This window comes from Hemicordylus capensis, chromosome 1 (assembly GCF_027244095.1).
Source record: "Hemicordylus capensis ecotype Gifberg chromosome 1, rHemCap1.1.pri, whole genome shotgun sequence".
NCBI lineage: Eukaryota > Metazoa > Chordata > Lepidosauria > Squamata > Cordylidae > Hemicordylus > Hemicordylus capensis.
This window is the reverse complement of record NC_069657.1, coordinates 191,397,892-191,424,614: the sequence shown is the minus strand read 5'-3', so window position 1 is coordinate 191,424,614 and position 26,723 is coordinate 191,397,892. Positions and strand designations below refer to the sequence as shown.

Below are 26,723 nucleotides of genomic sequence, written 5' to 3'. Positions count from 1 at the left end.
ACGGACCGGTCCAGAGGCCATTCTACAGGCTTCCAGACTGGTCCAAGCATGGGTGGTTCGAGCGAACTTGGGTAGGGGTTCCTTTAATGGTGGGGGGGAGGGTGTATGTCTCGTGCGTGTGCAACATGCGCACGCGCAAAAGGCTTTCCTGAAGCCTTTTGCAGCTGAGAGGGGGAAGGGGCGGCAGGGAGTTATCCTGCTGCCCCAATTGCTAATGAAAAAGGCGCGCCAGAAGGGGGAAAGTGGTGGGAGGGGTAAGTACACCCTCCCCCACCCTTAAAAGAACCTCTACCCCAGTGCCGGACCGCAGCTCTGCGGTTCCGTTCACATCTCTAGTAGCTGGCTGCCCTACAAATTCTATGTCTCCTGTTTCCTTAATGAAGTTTGCAGTATCTTGCAAACAGTTCTTCCCCATTCTGACACCATGCAGTGATAACAAAGAGCCTGGATACCACAGTGAGCTGAAACAGAAACTAGCTTTGGGTTTCCCCTTCTAAACCTTTCCCCTTTCCCCAAACAGTGCCACCTAGTGGCCCTGAACTATATACAACTATTACCACAGTAACGATGATGACTGTGCTTATTCACTAACAAATATGAGAAAATGAAGCTGGAGTGAGAAGTGTGATATCAAATTTTATTTTTAAGCCTGTGGTGAAGATGAAGTCAGGCAATGTTTTTAAAATGTTGCTCTAACTTTTAAAACAAGACACATTCCCAGGGAGAGAATTAAATACTAATCCCAGCAGACAAGAAGTTACCACCTTCATGTCTGTATTCAACTGAAAAGACATTTAACTCCCTATTTTAAATGGCAAAGTTGGGCTAATGCATTGTGCTATTAAATTGGGTAAAAGGTCTGTCAGGTGCTTTCAGCACCTGCCAAGCATTAAAGAAGCAAGGCAAAAATTTCTACTACACCCAGCCAAGGATCCCCCCCCCACTTTAATAACTTGCTAGGGTACAGAGCCAAACTCTGTGGCCTTTTGTGCTGCAATTTTATTCCTGCTGAATAAAGCCTGCAGTAATTGCTAACCAATGGGTCAAATGAGGCTGGGCTGTGAAACTACTTGATTCTTCAGAATATTTCCACCATATGACCAATCTCTCTCTCCCTCCCTCCCTCCCTGTCTCTGATTAAACTTATAAAATGCATATCCAATGTATACAGTATTAACTACCGTAACAGTTTGTTGTTCAGTTTGTAGCTGATTTGACTAGATATTCTCCTGAGGAATAACTACAGGTGGTTTGAAACATGGGATCCCTTCCTGAACAACACCCCTGCTCGCAATATATCCAGTTTTACAGATTGATTAATGTGGTTTTATGCTGCTGTACATATGTTTGACCAGTCTGATTAAGCAGACTGGCAAGGGGTGTGTGTGTGTGTTGACATCATTACAGCAATCAGCACTGTACGGATTTTGAAAACTCTGCAAACAGGAGTATAAGAGAGGACCATGTAAAGGGATGCTTAGAATGAAACAGGTTAGTGTGGAATATGGCTTTGTGGGAAAAGATCTAAAGGTCTTGTCACATCTGTACTTCTTAGCCCACTTTGTATTTATATTTCCAAAATGGCAGCAGATCTGTCTGTTGGCTCCAGGAGATGGTTCCTTAAAAAAAAAAAAAAGCAATCTGACAACAGTGTTGGTGTATGGTTCTTCAGAGGTGGTCCTCTTTGGAATTATTTTTCTAAGACCAAATTTTTCATGCTACTGAGGAGGCATGGTAATTATTAGAAAACATACTATGAATACTACTACTACTCAACAACAACACCCATTTGTTCTGTGTTATATCATCAAGTATATGAAACTCTGAATTATGTGGGGTCACACTGAACAAACACATTTTGCTTCCCATACCTATTATCTCAATCCAACTTCTGATGTTAGTGTGGGAAGATGAACATTTTCAGTACCAGCCTATGTAGTTCAGCACATTATGATTTAAGCAATATGGAACTGACCCAAAGGAAAGCAGTTATCTAGTGGCTGCCATGGTATCTCAAGAAAGAAGTATGTGTTTACTTTGTGGTACAGCAATGGAGCCTTCTTCATTTCTGATGTACCATGCTTCCTGAGCAATGTGAAAATTGGACAAGACAATAAAAAACCTATGGATGTATGCAAGTGATAATCGTATTTTCAGCAGTTTGACACTTGTGGTAATGTGCTTTTAATTTAAGTCACCTCATGTGTAGGTGTAGGTCATGTCTAAATGTAGAGATGGATGAAACATAAAAATATACATTTCTTCAGTAGTTGTGATAGGTATCTAATATGTATAATTTCCAACCAATGTTGATTAGTGAGAACTTGTAGAACTGTTGTAAGCCTGGTGGGTGGCTTTTAGTCTGAGCAATGACCCTTTCTACATGTTTTTTCTCTTCTAGGTTGGCCCTCCATCAAATACTGTCGCTATCAATGGAAGATCCAGTCTCAGTTCCTCAGTGTCTGTAGAAGCGAGATACAACAATCACTAGGACTTCATACCAAATACTTTGCACTTTAATCTCCACCGCACAGATGAACTTCATAGTTAATTGCATATTGCTGAAGAATATGTGTAAATGCAGGGTTGTGTTGGTATATATTGTCCAGTGAAGTATAGAAACTTCACACGGAGCCTCAATGGCTAGGAAAGAGTTTCTTAGAATATATAATTTATAGCAATATGTTTTTGCCTTTTTCTTTAAAGCTGAAAATGCTGCTTCAGAACTTAAAACATGGTGCAGAAGAGTTTCATTTTTTGCTGCCATGATAATTGGACATGTTGATTTCCACTCTATCCATAACGAATGATCTGTAGCAACATGCTGTATAATGCTGATGTATGAAGTTCTTAATGTTTATAACTCTGATAATTATGATCACAAATGTATGTCTAAATGTAGTCTGCACTTGTTGCCTTGATTGTTATGTTGGAAACTAATTACTGTAGCTAGCAGAGCATGGTGTAGCACTGCAATTGGAAACGTTTTATTTTACTAAAAACATAGGGCATGATCCAGCCAGAGTTATGTACTTCTAAGTCCATTGATAACTTACTGTCATTGAAATAGATGGAACTTAATTTGCTCAATTTTGGTGGGATCGTGCCCATTTGGGATTAGCATTGCTTGCTGTTAAGTATTTTCTATCAGCGAAGCAAGGAATAAAAAAGTAATTCAGCAATTAGTTTATGAACACTATTTGCGACTTCCTTTAGTTGATGAGCATTGTATGTGACATAAGCAGCCTCGATGTACACCACAAAAGTGCCTTACCATTGCAATAGCAGCACTGTGACATAACAGCCGTTTTCCAAAAGCAGCAGCTAGGTCAGCACTCCTCTGATGAGCAATACAGAAAAATCTGACTAGCCTATCAATAGTGCTATGGAAACATCTGCTCCAGACAAAAAGCAGAGGACAAATTCATACAACCTGAAAAATAAGCCTAGAAAATGGGTGTGTGAATTTAGTGCTCATTACAGTCTCATCCAGAGTTTAACATGGGTCTTGGTGTCTCATGCTGCCTTAATTTGCTCAAAGTGCTGACTTGCAGTATCCTACTGTAACTTTGATGGCAGCCAAGCTGCTGAGGAAAAGGGTTTGCAAGCTAGGACAGGGACACACAGGTCTAGTTCAGACATAATCTAAACCATGTTCTGATTCTACATCATAAACCAAGCTTAAGGGAGCTTCAGGTTCACATGTTTCTCCCTCTCTCACACAGACCTGAGGGGAGTGAAATATTTTGTTTCACTTGAAGAACAAATGAAGCTTTCCATTATCTAAACTTGTGAAAGCATGATTTGTTAAGTATAGCTAGATTATTTAACCATGGTTTGATATCCTAGCTTGTTCTGGTTGGTGAACAAACCAGTTTCCTGAGTTCATGTGTAATGAGAAGCTACAATGTGTTCGTGAAAGCAAAAGTGTTCTTTCTCCTTCACAAGCATGCAGGGATAAGAAGAGGAGAAAGGGCAGCATGTGAACCCATCCCCCAGGGGCCTAATAAAACCTAGGCTTCATGTAACGCTGAACCATGATTTTGGATTGTATCTTAACTGGGTCACTGTGTGTGCTTAAGCATGTGGGAATCAGCATTAGCTGACACAGCAATAGTTAATGTAGCTTTGAGCTGCAGTGAAGACTCTAGAACCTTATTTGGAAGCTGATATAAATTCTAGAATATGAAGAAGGGCCGTGGATCAGTTCAGCTGGAGAACACTCCTCAAAACTGCATTGGCATAAAGCAGCCAAAATTTATTTGAACTAGGCTGGAAGTAGCTGGAGTGAAAGAAGCTGAATGCACAATTCAATATAGGCCTGCCCTTGGAAAAGCAATAGCTGATTTTATGTGTCAGATGACTTTTTAAAATACCTTTTGAGTTTCAGGAAATTAGAAGTAGGGGACTGAAAAATATCTCCACTTTCTGTAACTAGGAAAAGAAGTGGTGACGATATCTACGTAATAAAATGAGTTTTAATAACACTTGAAAATACCCACCATGTCAATGAAGTAGTTTTATCAGTATATGCAATTCTACAGCTATAGAATTTAAAAATTGCTACTGAAATAGACATAAGGTTGAGCAGCAATGCACAGACAGCAACATCCTCCGTAATAGATGTGGCGCTTCTTCTCTGCATTATCTTTCCCTGTCAAGCTACTGTTGCATTTTTAAGACAAAATCTATTTGTGATCCTAGCTCTGATCAAGTAACAAATGTAGATATATGCTGCAAATACTGGAATATTTGTCATGTTCTAAAATAATTTGTGTTTGGTTTTGTTAAATAAAAGTAATGGTATTTAGTTTTATTCTTAATTATGTTGAACTACACAGTTTTGAAACACTCTAGTCCATTTTTAAAAGACTGATTCAAATAACCGCTAAGACTTTTGTCATCTTTGTCTTCTCTAAAAGGATAAATTTTAGCAATGGGATTTCCCAAATATTCTTTGTAGTAACTTGCATCAAGATACATTGTTTCGTGTATGGGAGTGCACTTTTGGATAGAAAGAATGCATTCAAACTCTTCCGTCCCCTTTTTCTAGGTTCCTTAATCAGCATAACTGCAGCTCCTTCTGTGGTGGTTCTCACAGTAGTCTGGGTTATATGTAAAGATTTCTGCCCATGTAATTAGGCTGCCAGCCATGCTCACTCATCATCCAACAGTACTCAGCCCCTAGGGAGGTTCATCATTTCCAGGGAGGAGAGCTGGTCTTGTGGTAGCAAGCATGAATTATCCTCTTTGCTAAGCAGGGTCTGTCCTGGTTTCTATTTGAATGGGACTACATTTGAGCACAGTAAGATAATTCCCCTTAGGGGATGGGACTGAACTGGGAAGAGCACCTGCATGTTTGCATGCAGAAGATTCCAAGTTCCCTCCCTGGCATCTCCAAGATAGGGTTGAGAGGCCAGAGTTGCCAGAACCTAAGGGTACTCGTGGGTCAAATGGGCCGTAAGCCAGAATTTGGCTTTTTTAAAGCCAAATCTGGCCAGCTAGGTTGAGACGCCTTTATGCAACCTTGGAGAAGCAGCTGACAGTCTGGATAGACAATACTGAGCTAGATGGACCAATGGTCCATCTGGGTATATGGCAGCTTCCTATGTTCCTATATAAGCATTTCAGAAAGGTGAACTACATGGGTATAAATCTATATACAGTGGTCCCTCGACTTACGAACTACTCGACATAAGTATTTTTCGAGTTACAAACGGCAGTTTTAGATCCGGTTTTAGATGCGGTTTTTTCGACTTACAAATTTTTAGATGGGGTTTCCTCAACTTACGAATTTTACATGCGGTTTCCTTGACTTGCCTGCCTGTTTACTGCCTGTTTATTCTTGAAAAGAAACGTTCCTGTGCAGTTTGCAAGCCTTACTGGGGGTCTGGGTCTTTTTTCTAGGCTCCGGAACGCATTAATCCGTTCCCAATGCATTCCTATGGGAAACCGCTTTTCGACTTACGAACTTTTTGACTTACAAATGTGCATTCGGAACGGATTAATTTCGTAAGTAGAGGGACCACTGTATACCCAGACTGGTGGAGGCAGAAACCACCATGCCAGTAAAGATGCATGTAAACTAGGTCATGGTATAAATTCAGATGACCAGGAGCCATGGGGTAGCCACTCCTAGAAGCGTTAACAACAGGAAGCAGTCTGTCACTTAGTTATGTAAGTCCAGTATCACTCTCCTGCTACTGACAGATCTGAGCAACTGCAGAAGGTTGGTGGGAATTATCCAGCCTTTTAAAAAAAAAAGTGCTTCTTCATTTGCTGAGTGTGGATCTGCAAGGGCATGGAGAAAATCTCCCATTCTCTGTGCCTCCCATGAGCAGCTCACGAAACAGCCATGGCTGTCAAACAACCTAAAAAATGAAGTTAAGGGAGTACTTGCTCCCTTAACCTCATTTTAAAGGGTGGCTGTTTAGGCAGGGTTGCATCGGGCCTGATCCTAGCGGTTCAATGTGTGTGCAAAACTGGGCTGGGCTCTCTTAGCCCACTTTTGTATGTGTGTGTGAATGGTCTCATTGTGTTCTACCCAGGTTTGGGAGCTTTGTGTGCTTGCAATTTTTGGTTATGTGGAAGCAAGTTTAGAGGAAAACCTGGGTAGAACTGACTGGGTGGAAGCAAGGTACGTAGGAGAGAAAGCTGCCTAGATTTTTCTTCTACCTTGCTTTCACACAATCACTTCTACTCAGGCTTTCCTCTAAACGTGCTTCCACACAACCAAAAATTGTGAGCCCACACAGCTCCCAAACCTAAGTAGAACAATGCTTTTGAGTGTGTGAATGATCATGGGTGGGTTAGTTTCCTAGAGAAGTTTTCTTTAAAAGGCAGAAATAAGAGCAATAACAATACGGTGCTATGCTCTCCAGGTTTCCAGCAATACCACCCCCCTGCCAAACCCCCAATCCTGCCGATTTTCCACACACAAAAATAGCAGGGCTGGGACTGCAGATAACAAAGGCCACCTGTATCCAGTTTTGGCTACCTGCAGTCAACAATGATAAACTGAAGTAAGAACAAGAAGAAACGAGAGAGAGTGTAACTGGCCCTGTGAGTAGAGGTGAAAAGAACTAGGTTTGTTTAGTGAAGTCAAAAGGAGTCAGTCTATAATCTCTCTCTCTCTCTCTCTCTAGCATACCTTCGCTATTCCCATGTGTGGCAGCTCTTGTGAGAATTCGCTAGCAGCTGCTGGATAGCAGTGGGGATGGGGGAATGGTGGCCAGACTCGCCAGCAGGTGGTGAAGGAAAACAGCGGCCAGACCGGCTGGCCGGCCAGTGGGTGGTGAGGGAAAGCAAAAAGTGCCACTGGAGGGTGGTGAGAGAAAGCGGACTGGGAGGAGGAGAACGGACTGGGGCTGAAGACGAAATGAAGATGGGCAGGGAGAGACAGGGAGAACTAGGAGTGCAGATGCTCTGTGCTGGATCAGCTAGTTTACATATAAGTAAACTAGCCGACCCCCACACAGAGCATCTCTGTGCTCTTTGGGGCCAGCTACCTCTCCCCCCACCACACCTGCCCCAGTCTCTGGCTGAGTCCCGCCGCGGCCGGGCCGGCCACCACCACCACCCATGCTGCCGGGCTGGGCCGCCCCCGCCACACCACCATCACTGGGCCGCAGCGGCCAGCCCCAGAGTGCCGCCGCCGGGCCCACCGCCTCGCCTCCACGGCCGGGCCCACCTGGTTCCCCGGCCATGGCCGCCGCCGCCTTGCATAATTCTCCTGGGTGTGCGCCAGGACCAATCAGGTGCCCCCGCAGCCCAGCCAATCAGCTGGGCTGCCGGGACGCATTTTTCCTGGGTACACCCAGGAGAAATATATATATATATAGAGAGAGAGAGAGAGAGAGAGAGAGATGTATAGCATTTATTACCTGCTATAAATACATTTGTGTGATTAACTTATGAAGAAGAGAACAGTGTAGTTAAAACATCACAACTAGAAAAGGGTTTGTAATTGCAACAAGTGTAATGTTCTTGTATACCTTTTCTTAAGAGAAGGCTAAGACATATTTTCAAAACAAAATTAGGAAAATATATGCAAAATACTTTAACCAGGTAACTCAATTACGGGTTTTTTTAGTTTGGGATTTTGTTTAAGGATTCCCTCCCTAATAAAATGAAAGTGAGGTTTCAGGCTGGAGGTGAACTCTCAGCATGAGTTGTAGTAACCCTGCATACTTATAGAGCCCAATTCAATTCTATCATGTGCTACTTGACCCCACAGAGCAAGTCCCAGTCAGGCTTACTTTCCAGTAAGTGTACATAGAATTGCAGCTTTTCGGCATAATCATATGCACATTTACTCAAAAGTAAGTCCCACTGTGCTCTAAAGGGTAAGTAATGTGTCTTTCAAGTAATGGAACTTTACTTGTATTCTGACCAAAAAACAAAAAAACAAAACCCAATCCCTCATATGATTATAGTTCACTTTTCTTTGGTGAGGCATAGTTTGACCTTTTGCAATGTGATTCCTGTGGAGTTAACTTTTGACTGGAGAAAGAAAATCTAATGTCCTGTAGTTTCTTACTTTGCTTAAAAAATAATAATAATGTAGGCACTAATGAACTGGAAAACTGTATGGCTAGGTATCCTTTAAATTGCATAAACAATGCACTTAATTGCTTAAAGTAAGATCTGCGCAATGCTACTGGTTAATAGCCTCAGGCTGATTTCCAGTATCAGTGCTAATACAATATGTCTCCCAATTTTGCCACTGCATTCACAGGTAGCAACATGGGGAACTTAGGGGTATTTGGAGTCAGGGGTGAAAACTGGGGTGTGGATAAAGCCTCACTGCTAATAGTGCACATTATGGCAGTTGTCTTATTTATCCCAAAGCCCCCGAGAATAACATTACGTGATGAAGCTGATGGGCGGGGCGGGGCAGGGGATAACAGCTCCCAGCAATAGACCTGAGGTGGAGAGCACCATTGTTCCCCAGAAACACCCATCAGCGTGCCACATTGTTGCAGAATGTGAGCTGTCTGTGTGGTTTTCAGAACAAACACCAGTGCAAGGTTTAAAACCACTTTACTTGTGGGACAAACGCTTAGAGGTCAGTACAGATTAATTTGCTGACCCAGGAACAGGAACAAACAGACAGGAACGCCTAGCTAGCCCAACCAGTACTGAGGAAGCTACAGTGCCCCCTCTGGTTTCATAGCAGATTACATGCAAACTATACACATTAAGTGTATAGCTGCAGCTGTTGCCTATCCCAACACACTCTACATCATCACATGGTATCATTCATGGTGGCTTCTGAGGGGGGAAATAGTGTCTGCCCCATGAAACAGGTAACTGCAACAAACAAAGTAAGGCGGAGACAGCTTTGACTCCCCCTTTCACTCTCTCAATTCAAGCTAAATATTCTCAGGTTAAAACTTTAGCTCAGCCTTCTATATAGTGCTTCTTAAATTAAAAAGCGTTGTCAGCATGCAGCTTCACAAAAAACATTTGGAGGGGGGGGGAACAGTGTGAGATTGCTGAAAACCATTTTTTGAGCAAAAGCAGCAGCCTTCATCCTTCTACTTGGACCACTGCAAGGCACTTTAGGCGGGACTGCCACAGAGCCTATTTGGAAACTTCAGCAAGTGCAGAATGTGGCAGCCAGATTAATGGAGCTGTCCATAGTGAACATCATCCCACTTGGGAAAGAACTGCACTGATTGCTGATTGGTTTCGAGGACCAATTTCAGCTGCTGCTGGTTGCCTTTTCAATCCCCAAATGACTTGGGTCCTACATAGCAAAAGGACCACCTACTTTCAAGGGAACCTCCCCACCCTCCTAAGGCAGCCCAGCTGAAGCTTAGTTGTCATGCAAGTGAGAGAGGGGCCTTCTCGGTGACTGACCCTAGAATGTGGAAAGCTCTTCCTGGGGAGGTTCACTACCTCCCCCCTCTCCGCCTTCTGCAGGTATTTAAAAACTTGCAGGTCTTTGGACAGTAAGAGAATGTCTCAGAGGCTGGGCTTTGGATCAGTTTTACTGGCTTGCTTGTTTGCCGTGCATTGCTTAATGTTTTGATGATAAATATTTGATTTTTTTTTAAATGTGCACTGCTTTGGGACCAATTGGTAAAAGCCAGTATGCCAATCTAAACATAAATATGTTCAGTTTGTTCCTGAAGGCCTAGAAGGGTTAAAAAAAAAGAAAAGAAAAAGGTGTTTACTATACATGTTTCTGAAAAGAGCCCCAAAGGGTAGGACAAAAGCAGCAGCAACTACAACAAAACCTTTTAAGTGAGAGCCACAACACAAAGTGCCTTGCTCTTGGGAGAAACCAATCTCTGTTCTCAAAAAGAGGCACTGTGGATCTTATAGGGAAATGGTGAGGCGGGTGTGCTCACATGGTTCATAGGCAGCTGTCAAATTATTGATCCATCTAAGCCAGTTTTGTCAACACTGAGTAGCAGCAGCTCTTCAAGAATACAGACGGTATTTCTAAGATCTACCTAGAGATGCCAGGGACTGAACCTGCAACCTTCAGCATGCAAAGGATGTGTTCTAGCAATGAGCAGCACCTTCATTTATATGGAACATAAGAACAAAGAAAAGCCTTGCTGGATCAGGCCTAAGGCCTATCTAGTCCAGTATCCTGTTCCACACAGTGGCCCGCCAGAGCTTCTGCGAAGCCCACAACCAGGAGATAAAAGCATGCCCCTTTCCTACCATTGCTACCTGCTGGAGATGGCTGATAGCCACCGATAGACTGATCCTCAATGAATGTATCTAAATCCCACTTAAAGCCATCCGAGCTGGTCGACAACACCACATCCATTGGCTGATAATTAGGGATGTGCACAAATTGATTTTTTTGTTTTGATTTGTACTCCAATTGACTCACCCCTGATTTGTTTTGGGTTCAACTCCCCCCCCCCAAATCAGATTTGTACCTGTATTTTCCAAATCCAATCGATTTGGGGTTAAAAAAGGGGTCCTGGGGACAAAAGAGTGGCGTGGGTAGTAGTTCCCAGTGGGTGGAAGCTACCACCCAAATTTCAAAGAAATTGGACAAAGGTGATTTTTAAAGAATTTTTGAAGTTGGCACATCTTTAAGCTTTTTCCCATAGGGAATAATGGGGATTTCAGCGGCCTTCTAGCTCCATGTGGAGGACACCAGGGTGGCCCAGAACGGGTTGTGGTGGGTGGTTGTGCCCAATGGGTGCAAGGAAGCTACCACCCAGATTTCAAAGAAATTGGGCAAAGGGCTGGTTTTTAAATGATTTCTGAAGTGTATGCGTCTTTAAATGATTTCTGAAGTGTATGCGTCTTTAAGTTTTTCCCATAGGGAATAATGGGGATTTCAGCAGCCTTAATTATAACTCCGGGGGAGGGGCAGGGTGGCCTTGAGTGGGTTGTGGTGGGTGGTAGTGCCCAATGGGTGCAAGGAAGCTACCACCCAGATTTCAAAGGAATTGGGCAAAGGGGTGATTTTTAAAGAATTTTTGAAGTTGGCATGTCTTTGGGGCAGAAAAGGGGTTTCACGTGCAGAAGAGCGGGTCAGGTGGTAGTGCCCTAATGGGTGCCTGTTACCATCCAGATTTCAAATAAATTGGTGAAAGGGGTGATTTTTAAAGAATTTCTGGATTTTGTGCATCTTTAAACTTTCCCCCCATAATGAATAATGGGGATTTCAGCAGCCCCATAACTCCACTCAGGGGGTACCAGAGTGGCCCAGTGAGAGTGGTGGTGTAGTCCACATGGGGTGCCAACCAACCCCAAGCCCATGGGGCACTGGGTTTTGTTATTTCTGAGGTGTTCTGAGAGTAGATTCTCTGGTAGGAAATGAGACCACTCTCCACTTGTCTACAAATCACCCGAATTGGCCAGATTCGGGTACAAATAGTTTTGTACCCAAATCGTTTCGCACATTCCTACTGATAATTCCATAGATTAAAGATGCACTGAGTGAAATATTGCTTCCTTTTGTCAGGCCTAAATTTCCTGACAATCAGTCTCATCAGATAATCCCTGCTTCTAGTGTTGAGAGAGAGGAAGAAGAACTTCTCCCTATCCACTTTTTCTGCACCATGCACAATGTTATAAACTCAGATAGAAGGCATTCCCTGAGGTTGTCAGGGCCCAAGCTGGTAGGCACCGAATGTCAGTAGAAGAATGTTATAAATATACACTCTTGCTGGATGTGTAAGATGCTGAGAATGGCTTTTTAAAAATTCTCTCTGTTTGAACTAAAATGCAACAACAACAAAAGCACAGAATTCTACTTCTTTTTGACATAATCAGGGAAAGCAGCTCAGCAGGAAGAAACACTCCTAGAGTTCTTAGGACCTAAATTTGGATCTTCTTTTCGCATATGAATCTCACACTGAATTAAAGACTAAACAATGACAGCACATTCAAAGGATGCTTAATCACTTTGAAGTGTGAAGTTCCCCCAATGATTTACAGTTTCTAATTATATGCATCTTATCTAATTGCTTTATCCATCAATTAAATGCTGCTGACCACAGGAGACAAACATAATGTACAAAGCATAAATGAAAACATATTGTATAATATCCCAGAACATTGGCTGGAAACAAATATTGGCTGGTAGCTTTTGTGACTCTCCAGTTGTCATGATGCTCATGAAGTCAGACTTGTTTGCAAAAGCTTGTGCTGCAGTTAACCTTCAAAGTGCCACCAACACGCCTTGTCCTCTTCAGATACAACTACTGCCAGCATTAAGTAAGGCAGAAAGACACATTTTGAGGGCATAAGCTGCTAATTAGTGCATTGAGAGTCAGGAGACAGTAGTGGTTAGAGCAGAGATGGGCAGCCTTGGCTCTCCAGCTGTTGAACTACAACTCCCATCATCTCCAGCCACATATTTTGGCTAGGGGTTATAGGAGTTGTAGTTCAACAACAGCTGGAGAGGCAAGGTTGCCTCCACTTGGGTTGGGGTATCAGTTTAGAACTGAAGGGAGACCCAGGTTCAAATCCTCACTCAACCACAATGCTCACTGGGTGAACTCGGGTCAGCCAAGCCAACCTATCAGCATAACCTGCCTTGCAGCATAGAATGGGGCAGGAAGAACCATGTATACCTTTCTGAGCTCCTTGCACGAAAGCTCTGTGGGGTACACAGGAACGTTGGAGACGTGAAGTGGGATCTTGACCAGTGTCCCATATAGCAGGGATTCCCAGATATTGTTGACTACCACTCCCATCATGCCTGCAATGGCCTTTGGCTGGGGATGTTGGGAGTTGTAGTCAACAATTTCTAAATTAAAGGTAAAGTTGTGTGGTCAAGTCAGTGTTGACTCCTGGTGCCCACAGAGCCCTGTGGTTGTCTTTGGTAGAATACAGTTTACCATTGCCTCCTCCCGCACAGTACGAGACAATGCCTTTCAGCATCTTCCTATATCGCTGTTGCCCGATATGGGTGTTTCCCATAGTCTGGGAAACATACCAATGGGGATTCGAACCGGTAACCTCTTGCTCCCTAGGCAAGTTACTTCCCCACTGTGCCAATAGGTGGCCCAAAAATATCTGGGAATCCCTATTATAGGGGTAACTGGTCCAGACTTGTTTTCACATGCTCCGTTTGAGTGATAGACAGTGCCAGCTTGTTGTCTTTTGCCACTTAAGAGGAATGGCAAAGAACTGGCCTGCACTCTGCCTCCTCAACCCCAATGCTGGCTTCACTTTCCCAGGCAAGGCTGTTGTAGGCCAGCGAGGTGCTGGGCCGCATGCATCCAGTAGTGACAGCTTAGTCCACTAGCTTCTCCCTGTCGCCACTGCTGTGTAGTAGGGATGTGCACGAAGTTCTTTCGGCACTGGCGGGGGTAGTCCTTTAAGGGCGGGGGAGGGTGTACTCACCCCTCCCGCCGCATATCCCCCACCGGCGCTCCGTCACTTTCAAGCCCCTCGGGGCGGCAGTGTTCCTCCCTGCCGCCCCGTTTTCGTCATCAGCCGGAAGAAGTAACCGCGCGTGCGCCCGTCGCGCGCACGCACCCGCATGGCAGACGGGTGCGTGCACGCCCACAACAGGCGCACGCACGGTTACTTCTTCCGGCCACTTCCGGCTGATGACGAAAACGGGGTGGCAGGGAGGAACACTGCCGCCCCGAGGGGCTTGAAAGTGACGGAGCACCGGCGGGGGATATGCGGTGGGAGGGGTGAGTGCACCCTCCCCCGCCCTTAAAGGACTACCCCCGCCGGTACTGAAGCACCGAAATGGCCCCCGGAACCGAAACGTTTCGGAGGCCTCCATAAAGGCCTCCGAAACGTTTAGGGCACAAGCCTACTGTGTAGCACTACCAGCACTCACTCTGTCTCTCCTGTTCTCTCTCCCCTCTAGTACCAAACTAGGTGAAAACTAGCGCCTGGCTGTTGATGTGTAACTTCTGGCTAAGTAGATCTCCCCCACCCCTCAAAGGGATTGATCCCTTTGGTTATGGCAGATGGTTTCCTGTCTAGCTGGAGAGCTCAAATTGAAAGGACCTTACACAGATATGGATTTCCACATGGATATTTGAGGGGAGTTACGATCAGGCCAAGAAAGTCCTCAAGTAGGGGTGTATACAAAACCGGTTTGCCCAGTTTGGGCATGTTTGGTTTTGTGGCACTGAATACTCCCCCACCACCACCACGCAGCCCAGCTTGAATTCGAGCAGGTTCGGGGTTCTAAACTTAAAAACATTTTTTTAATTCACTGCCGCACTGCTGTGGGTCTGGCAGACTCGGGAGTGCTGGCACAGCTGTGGGGGGATCTCAGTCTCCCTCTCCTCTCTCCAGCCTCCCCCATTTGCCCAATTTTCGGGCTGTTCCAGCTCTTTTCCCAGTGGTGATGGCCATTTTGGAGGCCGCCATGCATGCTCCCTGGGCAATTTTTAAAAAAGGTTTAGAATCCCCGAACAGGCCCCCGAGCTGGCTATGGGGTGGGGGTTTCAGCTCGAGGGCAAACCAAATAAGGCCAGTTCGATGGAGAACCAGCTCAACCTTTAGCTGGTTCACACATCCCTACCCTCAAGCATAGGATTTTGGATAGTGCACTGCAAGGAGACCTAAGCTGCATCTCTAATAAAATTATTTATGAGAATTATTTGTCTAATATTACATCTGCAAGATATCTTAGTTTGCTTACAGTTCATAAATATAGAACGTTTCCATTGGCACGCTTTAATGTGTTTCCGTCTGTAGTTTTGGAGGATAGGTTTAAAAAGGTTCCTTATGCAGAGTGTTTATGCCCATGTGGCGATGGAATGGTCAAGTCAATCTCTCATGTTTTATTATACTGCATATTTCATAATGATTTTTGAATTTCACTTATTGCTCCACATTTATGTAACTTTCCAGGCCGTTCAGATGATTTCTATATTTACTTGATTTCAGACCAGGTTTCTGATGTTACTCATTGAGGCTCTTCTCATGATCAGTGAGAAGAGCCTGGGGAGGGTTAGCAGGGAGACCGGGCTTAGCCACGAGCAGGCACCCTTTGCCCACTTTCCACTGATCGTGAGAATAGCTCCATTATGTGGCAAAGTTCTGTGTGGTAGCTAACAGCCCCTGGTGGCACAGTGGTAAAACTGCCGCCCTGTAACCAGAAGGTTACAAGTTCGATCCTGACCAAGGGGCTCAAGGTTGACTCAGCCTTCCATCCTTCCGAGGTCAGTAAAATGAGTACCCAGAATGTTGGGGGGCAATATGCTAAATCACTGTAAACCGCTTAGAGAGCTCCGGCTATAGAGCGGTATATAAATGTCAGTGCTATTGCTATTGCTATTGCTAATAGAACTAAACAAGACAATTGTATCTACTGTCGTTAAGAGAGAAGGTTACAAAGCTGGAATTTATGGCTGTATTGTATTGTACTGTCATGTATTTGGTTTGGTTTGCTGGTCTGAGATGGAATGAAGTTGTTGATGATGACCACTTTACAAAAAGCCCCTGTCTGGTTACCTGGATGTGATTCTTACTCACCCTAGGTGACTAGACAAGTGGGCATTTACAAGCTTGGATGTCAGCGGTTGCCTTGGCTTTCTTTGCCACCCCGTCCTAGACCCATGTCACCTTCTGCTTGACTAACACACACTTCTCTACACTTCTTTCACCTCTCGCCAGTTCTTTCCAGGACATGCCTTTTTTTCAACAGCTAAGTAACTTGGCACAAATAGCTTTCAAGTGTTCGTTCTTATAAGCAGGAGCGTGACACACACATGAACGCATGAAATAAGAAATCTCAGCTGTTTGCTCTCTACCAAGTTGTTTGCCAAATAGGAGAGGTCACATGGATATAAAGGTTATGTATTTATATCCTCCATTGTAATTTATCTTCCAGACGGGCTGCTTTCAGATATTTTTCAAGACTGAAATAACCAGCAGATTCAACTTATGTCAGTGGCTGCATTTACAGGGAGGTTTATTATCCAGGGTTCTTCCTGGAAGGGTGGCTGAATTTGGGAACTACTGCTTTCCCATCATGACAGCCATTGGTGGCAAAGAAATGTACAAAATTTGACCATGTATGGTTATGGTGGTATGCCAAACACAGCGCTCTAATGTTTTGAAATCTTTGGGAACAGCCCCTGGAACTGTATGGTCAGGTTGCTTTCCACTTTCTAAAACGAGACATTTAGATACGTGTGCGCCATACGTTGCTTAATTACTTTTACCATAATAAGGCCATCTGTACTGTTCAACAATTAGCCAATTTTACATATTGACTAGCTTATCATGCTCTCAAATTTATCACAAAGTAACAAGTAGTACAGCAAATCTCTGCTGGTAAAAGACAAGGCATATACTAGCAATGGTGGCTTTTGTGTCTGTTCTAGCTTTAAATAATTGCTTTTTAGGCTGAGTTGTCAGGGTAGGTTTTGTTGTTTAATGCAGAATGGTATTTGCCTTTTGCACAGATTTACATGACAATATCAGCACATTTATAACTTCATTCTATAAAATTTAGTTTTTGACAAAGGGAAGAAAGAAACACCGTGCATATCCCAAAAGTTCAGAACTGGACTGTTGGGAAGAAGTGTACTTATTGACAATTCCAGCTTCTGCTTGGATTTATCCAGTTTTTTAAATTATTTGCATAATAAATAAACAAATTAAAAATGGAAATAGTGTAACAAACGGTGAAGATTCTACACCCTTCTAGCTTAGCAATGAACAATGAGCTTAACACTTAAGCCAACTCAAATACTACATACACACACACAGACAGTATACAGTTTCTTTGGCCTCACTAACTCACTGACATGAAATTCCTGGACCAAATCACAAAAGATAGACACAGCCGAGGGAGACATGGCCGCAGGCACCAGGCAGCCATGTTGGTGGCCATGCCCCAGGCCGGCGGCGGGGAGGGCAGAGGCGGCGGGGGCAGGTCCGGCCCAGCCACGGGGAGGGCAGAGGTGGGGAGGGGAGAGACGGCGACGGCGCTGTCGCCGCCAGACGGGGTGAGGAGGCAGCGGAATAAGCCGGCCTAGGCGACGGCAGAGCCGCCGCTGCGGCCGCCACTGATGGACGGGGGAGGCGGCGGGGGAAGCCGGGTGAGGCAAGGGAGGAGGCAGCGGAAGAAGCTGGGCGAGGCAGCGGTGGAGCCATGGCCGCGGCCGCTAGGAGGCGGCGTGGGGGAAGCCGAGCGAGGCGCCGCCGCCGCTGGGTGAAGGGAAGAAGGCAGCGGAAGAAGCTGGAAAGGGGAGGCGGGCGGTGGCGGGGGGCCCAGGCCCAGCCGGGGAGACCGGTGGCAGAGCGGAGGCGGCACGGAGGCCGATGGTGAAGGGTCCGGCCCGGCTGCGGAGGCCAGCAGCGGCCTGGCCGGAGACGGCCCGGCTGGAGACTGGGGAGGGGGGACAAAGGCAGCGGCGGGCCCGGCCGCAGAAGCCACAGGCGGAAGCGGCCGGACCAGCCCGGAAAGGTGAGGCCGGTGGTGGCGGGGGTCCAGGAACGGCCACTGAGGCGGTGGCGGCCCTGGATACTGGGGCGGAAGGTGCGGGGAAGAGGCTACTAGCACCCGTTATTTTAACGGGCTGAAAGATACTAGTACATATATAAATATAGTTTGCTTTAGCCTCACTTGACCAACTCACTCACTTACTGACATGAAACACCCAGACCACACCACAAAAGATAGAAATGTCTCATTTTTGCAGGTTGGTAGACTTCACCCAGATTACTAAAAATCCAAAACTCTGGAAAAATTCATTACTTTCCTGGAAAATGCAGGAAAACTCTCCCATTGAAAAGCATGGGGAATCAGACCTCACAGTGCTAGGAAAAGACTGGAGACACAGAGAAATAAGATATTAATATGTTTGCAAACTGCAAGCCCTCACTGACTCACAAACTGACTGACATGAAACTCCCAGACCAAACCACAAAAGACAGAAACATGCCATTTTCGCAGACAGGTTCCAGACCTTGCCCAGACCATAAAAATAAAATAAAAATCCAAAATCTAAAAACAAACAAACAAAAAAAACCCCACATTATTATCCTGGAAAATGTGGGGAAATTGTCCCATTGGAAAGCATAGGGAAAGAGACCTTAAAGAGCTAGAGAAAGCCTAGAGTCACAGATAGGTAAGACATTCATGAGCTTGCAAACTGAAAGTCCTTTCGTGTGTATGTGTTTATATGTAGTTATGACACATAGGGCACAACACATGTACACTGTCGGGTCTTTGCAGTGAGGGTTAACCTGGGCATAGATGTCAGGATGCTACAAATGGGAGGCACCAAGCTTCTAATGCAAAATACTGAACATTTATTGAATCACAATCAAAATATACATTCTCATTTGGGGAATCAATAGAATAGGTACCTAACTGTAATGCTAGCTAACCAAATCGTTAACATGGGAAATTCAACATACTAAACTTGCTTGCAGAAAAGCAATACATTCAATAGTGTTCACTGAAATGAATGCAGTAACCATAGAGTTTTAAAAGACGTGATTCCTAGGCTCCTTGGTATTACCCTAGCTGCTTAACACGGCAACACTATGTGGGGGATGGTTTCTGAGATGGGTGCGGAATTAATTGACACAGGGAACATCAAATCAGAGAAACGGACAAATTAGAAAAGGAGAAGACAGGCAGAATACATTAATGCAATGCAGCTGCATTTCAGGTAAATCAGGTGGCTTAAATCAGTGGCTGCTGCACAGAGTGCAGAAAGCATATAGGGGAAGGCCTGACCTTGCAAGAAAATGAACATGAGAAGGCTAAGCTCCCGATTTACCTCTAACCTGGGTGGGTAGTGGAGGGAGACTAGATGGGGATTTTCTGAGGTTTATGCCAATTCTTGAGTGTATTTGGAGAAACCTATTCTCAAATGTGGATCTCCACTATGTATGTTTGTCAGAGGGAGAGCACCTGTATAGATTTTTGCTCCCTAGAGACAGTGGTTGATTAAAATGTTTAATATTGTCTATGGAGAATCAATTAACACATGAAGCATAATTAAGTGGAAGACTGAAATGTGTGGGGCTATGTGGGATTCCGTACCACTTCTGACAGAAGAAAGTGTGAGTGGGTGGGAGGGTGATCATATTTTTGAATGTTCCTCTATATAAAAAGGCAAAGGCTCCAATTGTCCCTATTTTCAGGAATCTGTCCCTGGTAAACCACTGGTTAACATCCAGATTAAATTATTCATGAGTAATCCCACTGAGATTAATGTCAGTCATAGTCATAACTAACTTGTTAATGGCACAATGGGGAAGTAACTTGCCTAGGGAGCAAGAGCTTGCTGGTTCGAATCCCTGCTGGTATGTTTCCCAGACTATGGGAAAACACCTATATCGGGCAGTAGTGATATAGGAAGATGCTGAAAGGCATCATTTCATACTGTGTGGGACAAGGCAATGGTAAACCCCTCCTGTATTCTACCAAGGAAAACCACAGGGCTCTGTGGGCGCCAGGAGTCAACACCAACTCGACGGCACAACTTTACTCATGAGTAATATAGTCTATATGTCAGCCACTGTCCCTACTTTTGCCATTGGGGGTTACCGGAGTCAGAGTCAAGCTGTGAATCAGACACTCCAAACCATGAAAATGGTGCCATCCTTTCCACCATGGAGCTGATGAGTATAGTACAAGTTTTGTTGTTACAATAAAACTCTGCAAAACTCACAAAGTATGCCTACAAAACTAGAACATTTAAAAATGATTTCTAGTCTTCTTTGGAATTCCCTTTAAAAAGTGGCAAGTAACAGCTGGATACATACAAATCTGCATGACAGAAAAGTAGAAAGGCAATCTGAGTAGGTGACACAAAGGAAATTGCACTCCGGGCCCATCATGCAGCATTCTGAAGCAAGCGCTGTCATGAAAGGGGAAGCCTTAGGGAGGAATCCTTTGGTCTCTTGATTGTTCTGTTTTTAGCAGCTTCTCAACCACATGCAGACTGCTCCTCTTCAAACAAAGGCCACTGATAGCTTCACATTAAAGCCTTCCTTTTTTGCTGGGAATAATCATCTGCCTACACTCCCCCCCCCCACAAGCTCCCTTTTAAAAGAACTTTCTATTTTTGCTGCTTCTGCTTCAGAAACCAGTAACGAGTCCTGGGCATTCAAGTTCATTTGTACCATTATGAACTGGTCACCACCACCTCCACCACCCTGCTATACTGGGTCAGGAAGGGGAAACAGGGTTTCAGTCGCTCTCTATGAATTGCTATAGTTTCTGTGGAAACATGTACAATCTGGCACAGCAGCTCTTAAATATGCAATTGTTTTTCATGGATTATCAAGAAACGTCGTAGCAGCAAGCCAGCTAATATCAGGGCCTAAAAGGAGGTGGAGGTAGGGACCAGCTCCCTTACGTTTTCTTCTGGTCCCTGTAGCTATTGTTTCTAGAAGGTTAAAAGTGGGTTTCATTAAGAAGTCCACCCTATTCCCCCATAATCTGAGCAATTCCCCTGCCCTCCAATCTGGGTACTGTACAGGCAGAGTGGCAACACTTCGATACCAATTCAACTTCAGCAGTCTATTACTTACCCACAGATGGTGGCTCTCCCACTAGACCACACGAGGCGATGGCCTCAGGAGGTGACTACTCCATGGGGTGGCAAGTGTGGGCACGCTGCCCCCACTCGCAGCACCCTGCCCCCTCTTGTGCTGTCTCTCCAGCACCAAGGATGTCCTCTTTGCAGCTGCGGCAGGAAGGAGAGGCCAGCGGGTGAAGCTGCTGCTGGATGCAAGGGCACAGGCCAGCAGGTGAGTGAGTGGGAAGAACTCACAACTATGAGCCAGCGTGGTGTAGTGGTTAGAGTGCCAGACTAGGACCAGGGAGACCCGAGTTCAAATCCCCATTCAGCCATGAAACTAGCTGGGTGACTCTGGGCCAGTCACTTCTCTCTTAGCCTAACCTACTTCACAGGGTTGTTGTGAGGAGAAACTTAAGTATGTAGTGCACTGCTCTGGGCTCCTTGGAGGAAGAGCGGGATATAAATGCTAAGAAGAAGAAGAAGAAGAAGAAGTAGGGCAGCCTCAGGGCCAGTGGGGCAGGGAGTGGGGCAGCATCCATGCCAACTCCAGCCCAGGGGGTAGGGCTGGTGAGGAAAGGAGGGCTGGGCTGTGGCCTAAGGGATGGAGCCAGCAAGCAGGGGCAGGGTAGGGGCCTTGGTGCATTCATTTCAAGTGGCAATGAGCTGGCACATCTTATCCACCAATCGGGGGGGAAATGAACCATGCATTACTGTATTGCCTGGCACAGTCCTGAATCTGGGCCATGACTGCCGCCTACTAAGCTAACCCAAATCCTGAACTCTGATGTGGTTGGAAAGGGGGAGGAGCTGCAGTCTGCGGCTCTTCACTAACCCCAATGGGAGTATTTCACTTGTGCTATTACTCTGTGTCCCCTTAAGTGGCACTCGGGGGAAATACTTGATAGGCTTGAGCCTGAAACGGCTCAGCCATGTTTCTCGGCAGCGGCGGGGGTGACTCCTTAAGGGCGGGGGAGGGTGCACTTACCCCTCCCGTCACTTTCCCCCACCAGCGCTCCGTTTGTACCGAAATCCATGGGGCGGCAGCGGACCTCCCTGCCGCCCCTTCCCCCTTTCGTTGCCAAAAGTCGCCGGAACTACCGGCTGCGCGTGAGCCCATCACATGCATGCGCGTGCACGGCAGATGGGCAGGCGCATGCATGCGATGGGCGCATGTGCGGCTGGTACTTTTGGCAACTTTGGCCGACGAAAGGGGGGAGGGGCAGCAGGGAGGTATTCTGCCGCCCCATGGATTTTAGTACAAACAGAGTGCTGGAGGGGGGAAAGTGGCGGGAGGGGTAAGTGCACCCTCCCCTGCCCTTAAAGGACTGCCCTCCGTCAGCACTGAAATGGCCCCGGAGCTGAAATGTTGCAGAGGCCTCTATAACGGCATCTGAAACATTTCAGGTTCAAGCCTAATGCTTGACTAACAAGCAGAAGTTTGCAGATTCGAATCCCTGCTGTTATGTTTCCCAGACTATGTATATCAGGCAGCAGCGATATAGGAAGATGCTGAAAGGCATAATCTCATACTGCGTGGGAGGAGGCAATGGTAAAGCCCTTCTGTATTCTACCAAAGACAACCACAGAGCTCTGTGGTCACCAGGAGTCAAAATCAACTTGACGGCACACTTTACCTTTATTACTCCCGTTACATAGGAGGATCACTTGGTCCTATGTGGATGAACCTTCCATTATTGCCAACCTGGATTGCCCCAGGCTGCCATAATGGAAGTACCCACCATCACGGTTATGGCGTTTTTTTAATTTTTATTTTATATATTTAACACATTTATAACTCCTATAAAAAATCTGAAGGTGGTTTATGGTCTAAAGCAGCTAAACCACAAAAATAATATAAAATGGAACTTTAAATAAATAAAGCTTTAAAACATCATGCACTAAAAGCCTGATAAAACAGGGGTGTTTTCAAATGTCATTTAAAAAAAGGAGATTCTGATTTCATTTGGGATTGTGTTCCAGAGCCTAGGGGCAGCCCTAGAGATGGCCTGGTTTTGGGTGGCCGCAACCAATGAGTTGGTGGCAACTGCAACTGGACCTCCCCTGATGATCTTAATAGGCAGGGGCATTCATGAAGAAGGACACTCTCTTAAATAAAGACAAATGCTGTAACTGTGAGCAGCATGGTGGAGGGAGGGAGTGACTGAGGCAGGCCTTCCCACTTGCTTTCAGCACAGTAGATGTGTTCAGGCCTGGTTTGGTGTTTGTGTGTGTTCTGGAAAATCTGAATAGGGCTTTACTCAAATATGCATCTGCTTGTTTATTACAATAGTCAAAAGAGGCCCTTCTCTGGGTGCCCTTCTCTCTAGGTGTTCCCACTTGTTGTTTGGATGTTCCATAAAAAGTGAGTGAAGGAAGGATGGCAATGCTAGAAAAATAAGCTAGAGCGGAAGCAACCAGGGCCTTCTCTGTGGTGGCCCCTAGTTTTTAGAATGCTCTTCAAAAGGAACATTTACCAGGCTCCATTCTTGCTGTCTTGCGTGCACTTTTCTTGTACAGGGCACGGGGCTGTAAGTGGCAGTGCAACTTTTTTGTTTGTAAAAGCCCTTAGGTTCAACCCCTGGCATCTCCAGGTACAACTGTGAAAAGACTTCCTGCCTGAAACCGTAAAGAGCTGCTACCAGTTAAGAGTAGACAATATTAAACCAGATTGGACCAATGGCCTGATTCAGTAGAACGCAACTTCTGGGGTGGTTTGGGCTTTTAATATCTTTTATATGATCTGAAGAGAAACCAGAGTATTAGTATCTTTTAAATTTGGTAATTGCCACTGCAAAATGTATTGGTTTTATTCTCTCATGCTGTTTTAACAGGCGTGACTTATATACATAGCAATAGCAATAGCAATAGCACTTACATTTATATACCGCTCTATAGCCAGAGCTCTCTAAGCGGTTTACAATGATTTAGCATATTGCCCCCAACATTCTGGGTACTCACATACACAAAGAGGTGCTCTTACCCAGAACCGCAGGGCAGACATCCAGGGCCCCCACACATCCTGAGGCCCCCCCAATCCTCTTCAGTCTGTCCCAGGTGGTGTGGTGCTGGGCATGTCTGTATCTTGCGCCAGGCGGCCGAGCATGGCTGCTGCTTTAGAGACAGAGGCAGGAGTGGGGAAACAAAGATGTGGATGAGAATATGTTAGGTTGTATGTTGAAACGTTTCTGCTAATGCATACTTGCATAAATGTACCTGCTTTGTGTTCTTACGTTCTTGTGAGTTCAGTTGCTGTTTGTGCCCTTAAGAACCCGCGTGTGTGTCTGCTTGGGGGATAGTGCCTAACTTGCAGTGGAGGCGGGTGGTGCCGCCGGGGAGAAGGCCTCCAAAGGCCTTTAGGTTCATGCTCCAGAATTAGCGAGGTGAACCTCTGCATATCTATCTATCTATGTTTGAAATAGTATCCATAAGCAATCTCGGGAGACCAATGTTTGTTCAAAAGGAAGGCAGCAATGCATATTAAGCGTTTAAACAAACACATGCCAAAAAAAAAATTAAAAAAGAAAGTCGGAAGAAACACCAAATGTGTAGGGTGTGCATGCTTGCTAATCGAAGGGAAACCAATCGAAGCCTGCCTGCTGCCTGCCTGCCTTCTTCTGGAGAAAATGCCTGGAGTTACCTTGATGCTTTCCCCTGCTGCTCCGCCCTTTCCCTCTGAGCGCCGCGCGCGGGGCTGGCCGGGCGCAGGAAGGTGTGTCCGCCGGCTGCATCTGCCTACAAGCCCCTGACTTTCTCACCGGGCGCGTGACCGGCTGCTGCTCGCGGAAGATGCTCCTTTAGACGCGGAGGGGAGCCCGCCGCCGTGATGGCTGCTCCCCTGCCAGGCTTGCAGAGCAGTGCGGGGAGGAGAGTTGCAGCAGAGCGCCGAGCACTCGCCCAGAGGCGCGGCGGAGCGAGCAGCATGGGGGAGATGATCGCCTTCTCCTCCTGGATGTCCCCCAGGGCTCCGCTCGTCTCGGTTCCGCTCAGGGAAGAGCGGTAAGTCTGGCCGGTTGGGGCTGGGAGGAGAAGGTCAAGAAGGTTGCTTTCCCTAGGCTTAATAATATGCTGCAGGGTGAATGATGGCTGTTAGCCGCGCTAGCTAGATGAAACCTCCATGTTCAGAGGCACGATACCTCTCGGAGATGGATCCTGCTTCGGATAAAGCGCTGTTGCCGTTCATATTCTGTTTGTAAACTTCGCAGAGGCACGGGGGACGAAAAACGTCAGTGGTCGGCGCAAGCAGGGGAGTTATTGGGATGCGTCTCTCTTTGCAGGGAAAACTTTATTGAAGCCAGTGCGGTGTAGCTGTTAGAGTGCTGGACTGGGACCAGGGAGGTCTGGGTTCAGAACCCCATTCAGGCATAGAATGATAAAATGTTATGATGCTCCAGAGGTAGCCAGGGCCAGTCAGCATCTCTCAGCCTAACCTACCTCACAGGAATGTTGTGCATGGCTCTCCTCCACCACTTCTCACATTTCCCTGAGCTGGATGGAGGAAGGACGGGATAAATACTTACTAAATATATAGTGAGCTTCCTCCCTCCCTTGAGCTCCTTAAAGCCAAGGTTTCAGAGGGGATTAAACCATGGGTTCTTAGTGGGTTGACAGAGATGGTCTCTCTGTTGCCCAGCTCTGTGTTATTGTGCATGTCCAGTGTGTTTCATTTACTGCCTGCATATTTCAAACTAGAGAAAAGTAACTTCAAAGGACTCTGGTGCGACTGAGAGGAGATAGTGCAAAGCAGGACTCAATTTTTTTTTAAGTCAGCATAAGTTGCAGAACATTTTAGAGGCCTGTGAGATATATCAATATTCATGCAAATCTGTCTTTGAAAGTAAAAATAGGTTGAAGATATTCTGTAGAATGGAGGGGGTTTCAGACTGTCACATTGTAGGATTTTAAAAGTTATTTTTTTTCAATAACTTTTAAAACAATAATATGCATTCTTTTATTCCAACCACATTTTACACACATGTGGGTTGGGGAAGCGTTGTCATTGAGGCTTGCCTGGGGAATAAAGACTATTAACTTGTGACACTGTGATGTGGGTGTTCAATTTACCATCATGTCGGTAACAAAAGCACTTTCTGAAAAGGAACAATAGGCAGGGGTTATAAATGATAAGTCTTCAGGAGAACTGAAGCATCATTGTCTGTCTTGTGTTCACCTTATCGTTACTTAGGAGACTGGCTCATATTTGGACACATATTTTGGCAGTTTAAAGTAGCAGGCTTATCCAGAAACACATTTCTACCAGAACATGTGCACATTATTAACTTAGTACTGTACTACGTTTTTTTAAAAAAACTTGCTTCAGGATGTCTTTACACGTGTATTCTTGTAAAGTGTCAGATGAATTATGGATACTGCGGTATATTTCTCCCAATTTTTTTAACCCTTAACTACTTATGCTAGCAATGCAAGTCTATGCATGTATATTTGGAAGGAAAATCCACTGAAATCAATGGGTAAAGTTGTGCCTTTGAGTCAGTGTCGACTCTAGGGGACCACAGAGCCCTGTGGTTTTCTTTGGTAGAATACAGGAGGGGTTTACCATTGCCATCACCCATGTATGAGGTGATGCCTTTCAGCATCTTCCTATATCGCTGCTACCTAATATAGGTGTTTCCCATAGTCTGGGAAACATACCTGTGGGGATTTGAACCAGCAGCCTCTTGCTCCCTAGGCAAGTTACTTTCCTGCTACACCTTTAGGTGGCTAGGCTTACTGCTAAATACGTATGCATAGGACTGCCTTTATATAAGGTTC

At 45.5% G+C, this 26,723-nt stretch overlaps 2 protein-coding genes and 1 long non-coding RNA gene across 13 annotated transcripts in view; 2 read left to right on the top strand and 1 right to left on the bottom strand.

Annotated features, from left to right (window-relative positions):
* Positions 1 to 4,810, top strand: part of COBLL1 (cordon-bleu WH2 repeat protein like 1) — a 160,813-nt gene extending 156,003 nt beyond the window's left edge. For all 8 annotated transcript variants that reach the window (XM_053263119.1, XM_053263169.1, XM_053263111.1 and 5 more), the window contains exon 15: positions 2,402 to 4,810. In XM_053263119.1, coding sequence (XP_053119094.1) covers positions 2,402 to 2,491 — 90 coding nt within the window. In that variant the 3' untranslated portion in view covers positions 2,492 to 4,810. The remainder of the gene's footprint in view (positions 1 to 2,401) is intronic.
* On the bottom strand, positions 1,118 to 24,819 carry LOC128330404 (uncharacterized). Its single transcript, XR_008310072.1, has 3 exons — positions 24,592 to 24,819; positions 23,935 to 24,065; positions 1,118 to 1,619 (listed from the first exon to the last, which is right to left on the bottom strand). It is a non-coding gene; the product is annotated as an uncharacterized LOC128330404 (long non-coding RNA).
* GRB14 (growth factor receptor bound protein 14) overlaps positions 24,778 to 26,723 on the top strand; it is a 73,100-nt gene continuing 71,154 nt past the window's right edge. For all 4 annotated transcript variants that reach the window (XM_053263204.1, XM_053263186.1, XM_053263225.1 and 1 more), the window contains exon 1: positions 24,778 to 24,950. In XM_053263204.1, the coding sequence (XP_053119179.1) occupies positions 24,778 to 24,950 (173 nt within the window). The remainder of the gene's footprint in view (positions 24,951 to 26,723) is intronic.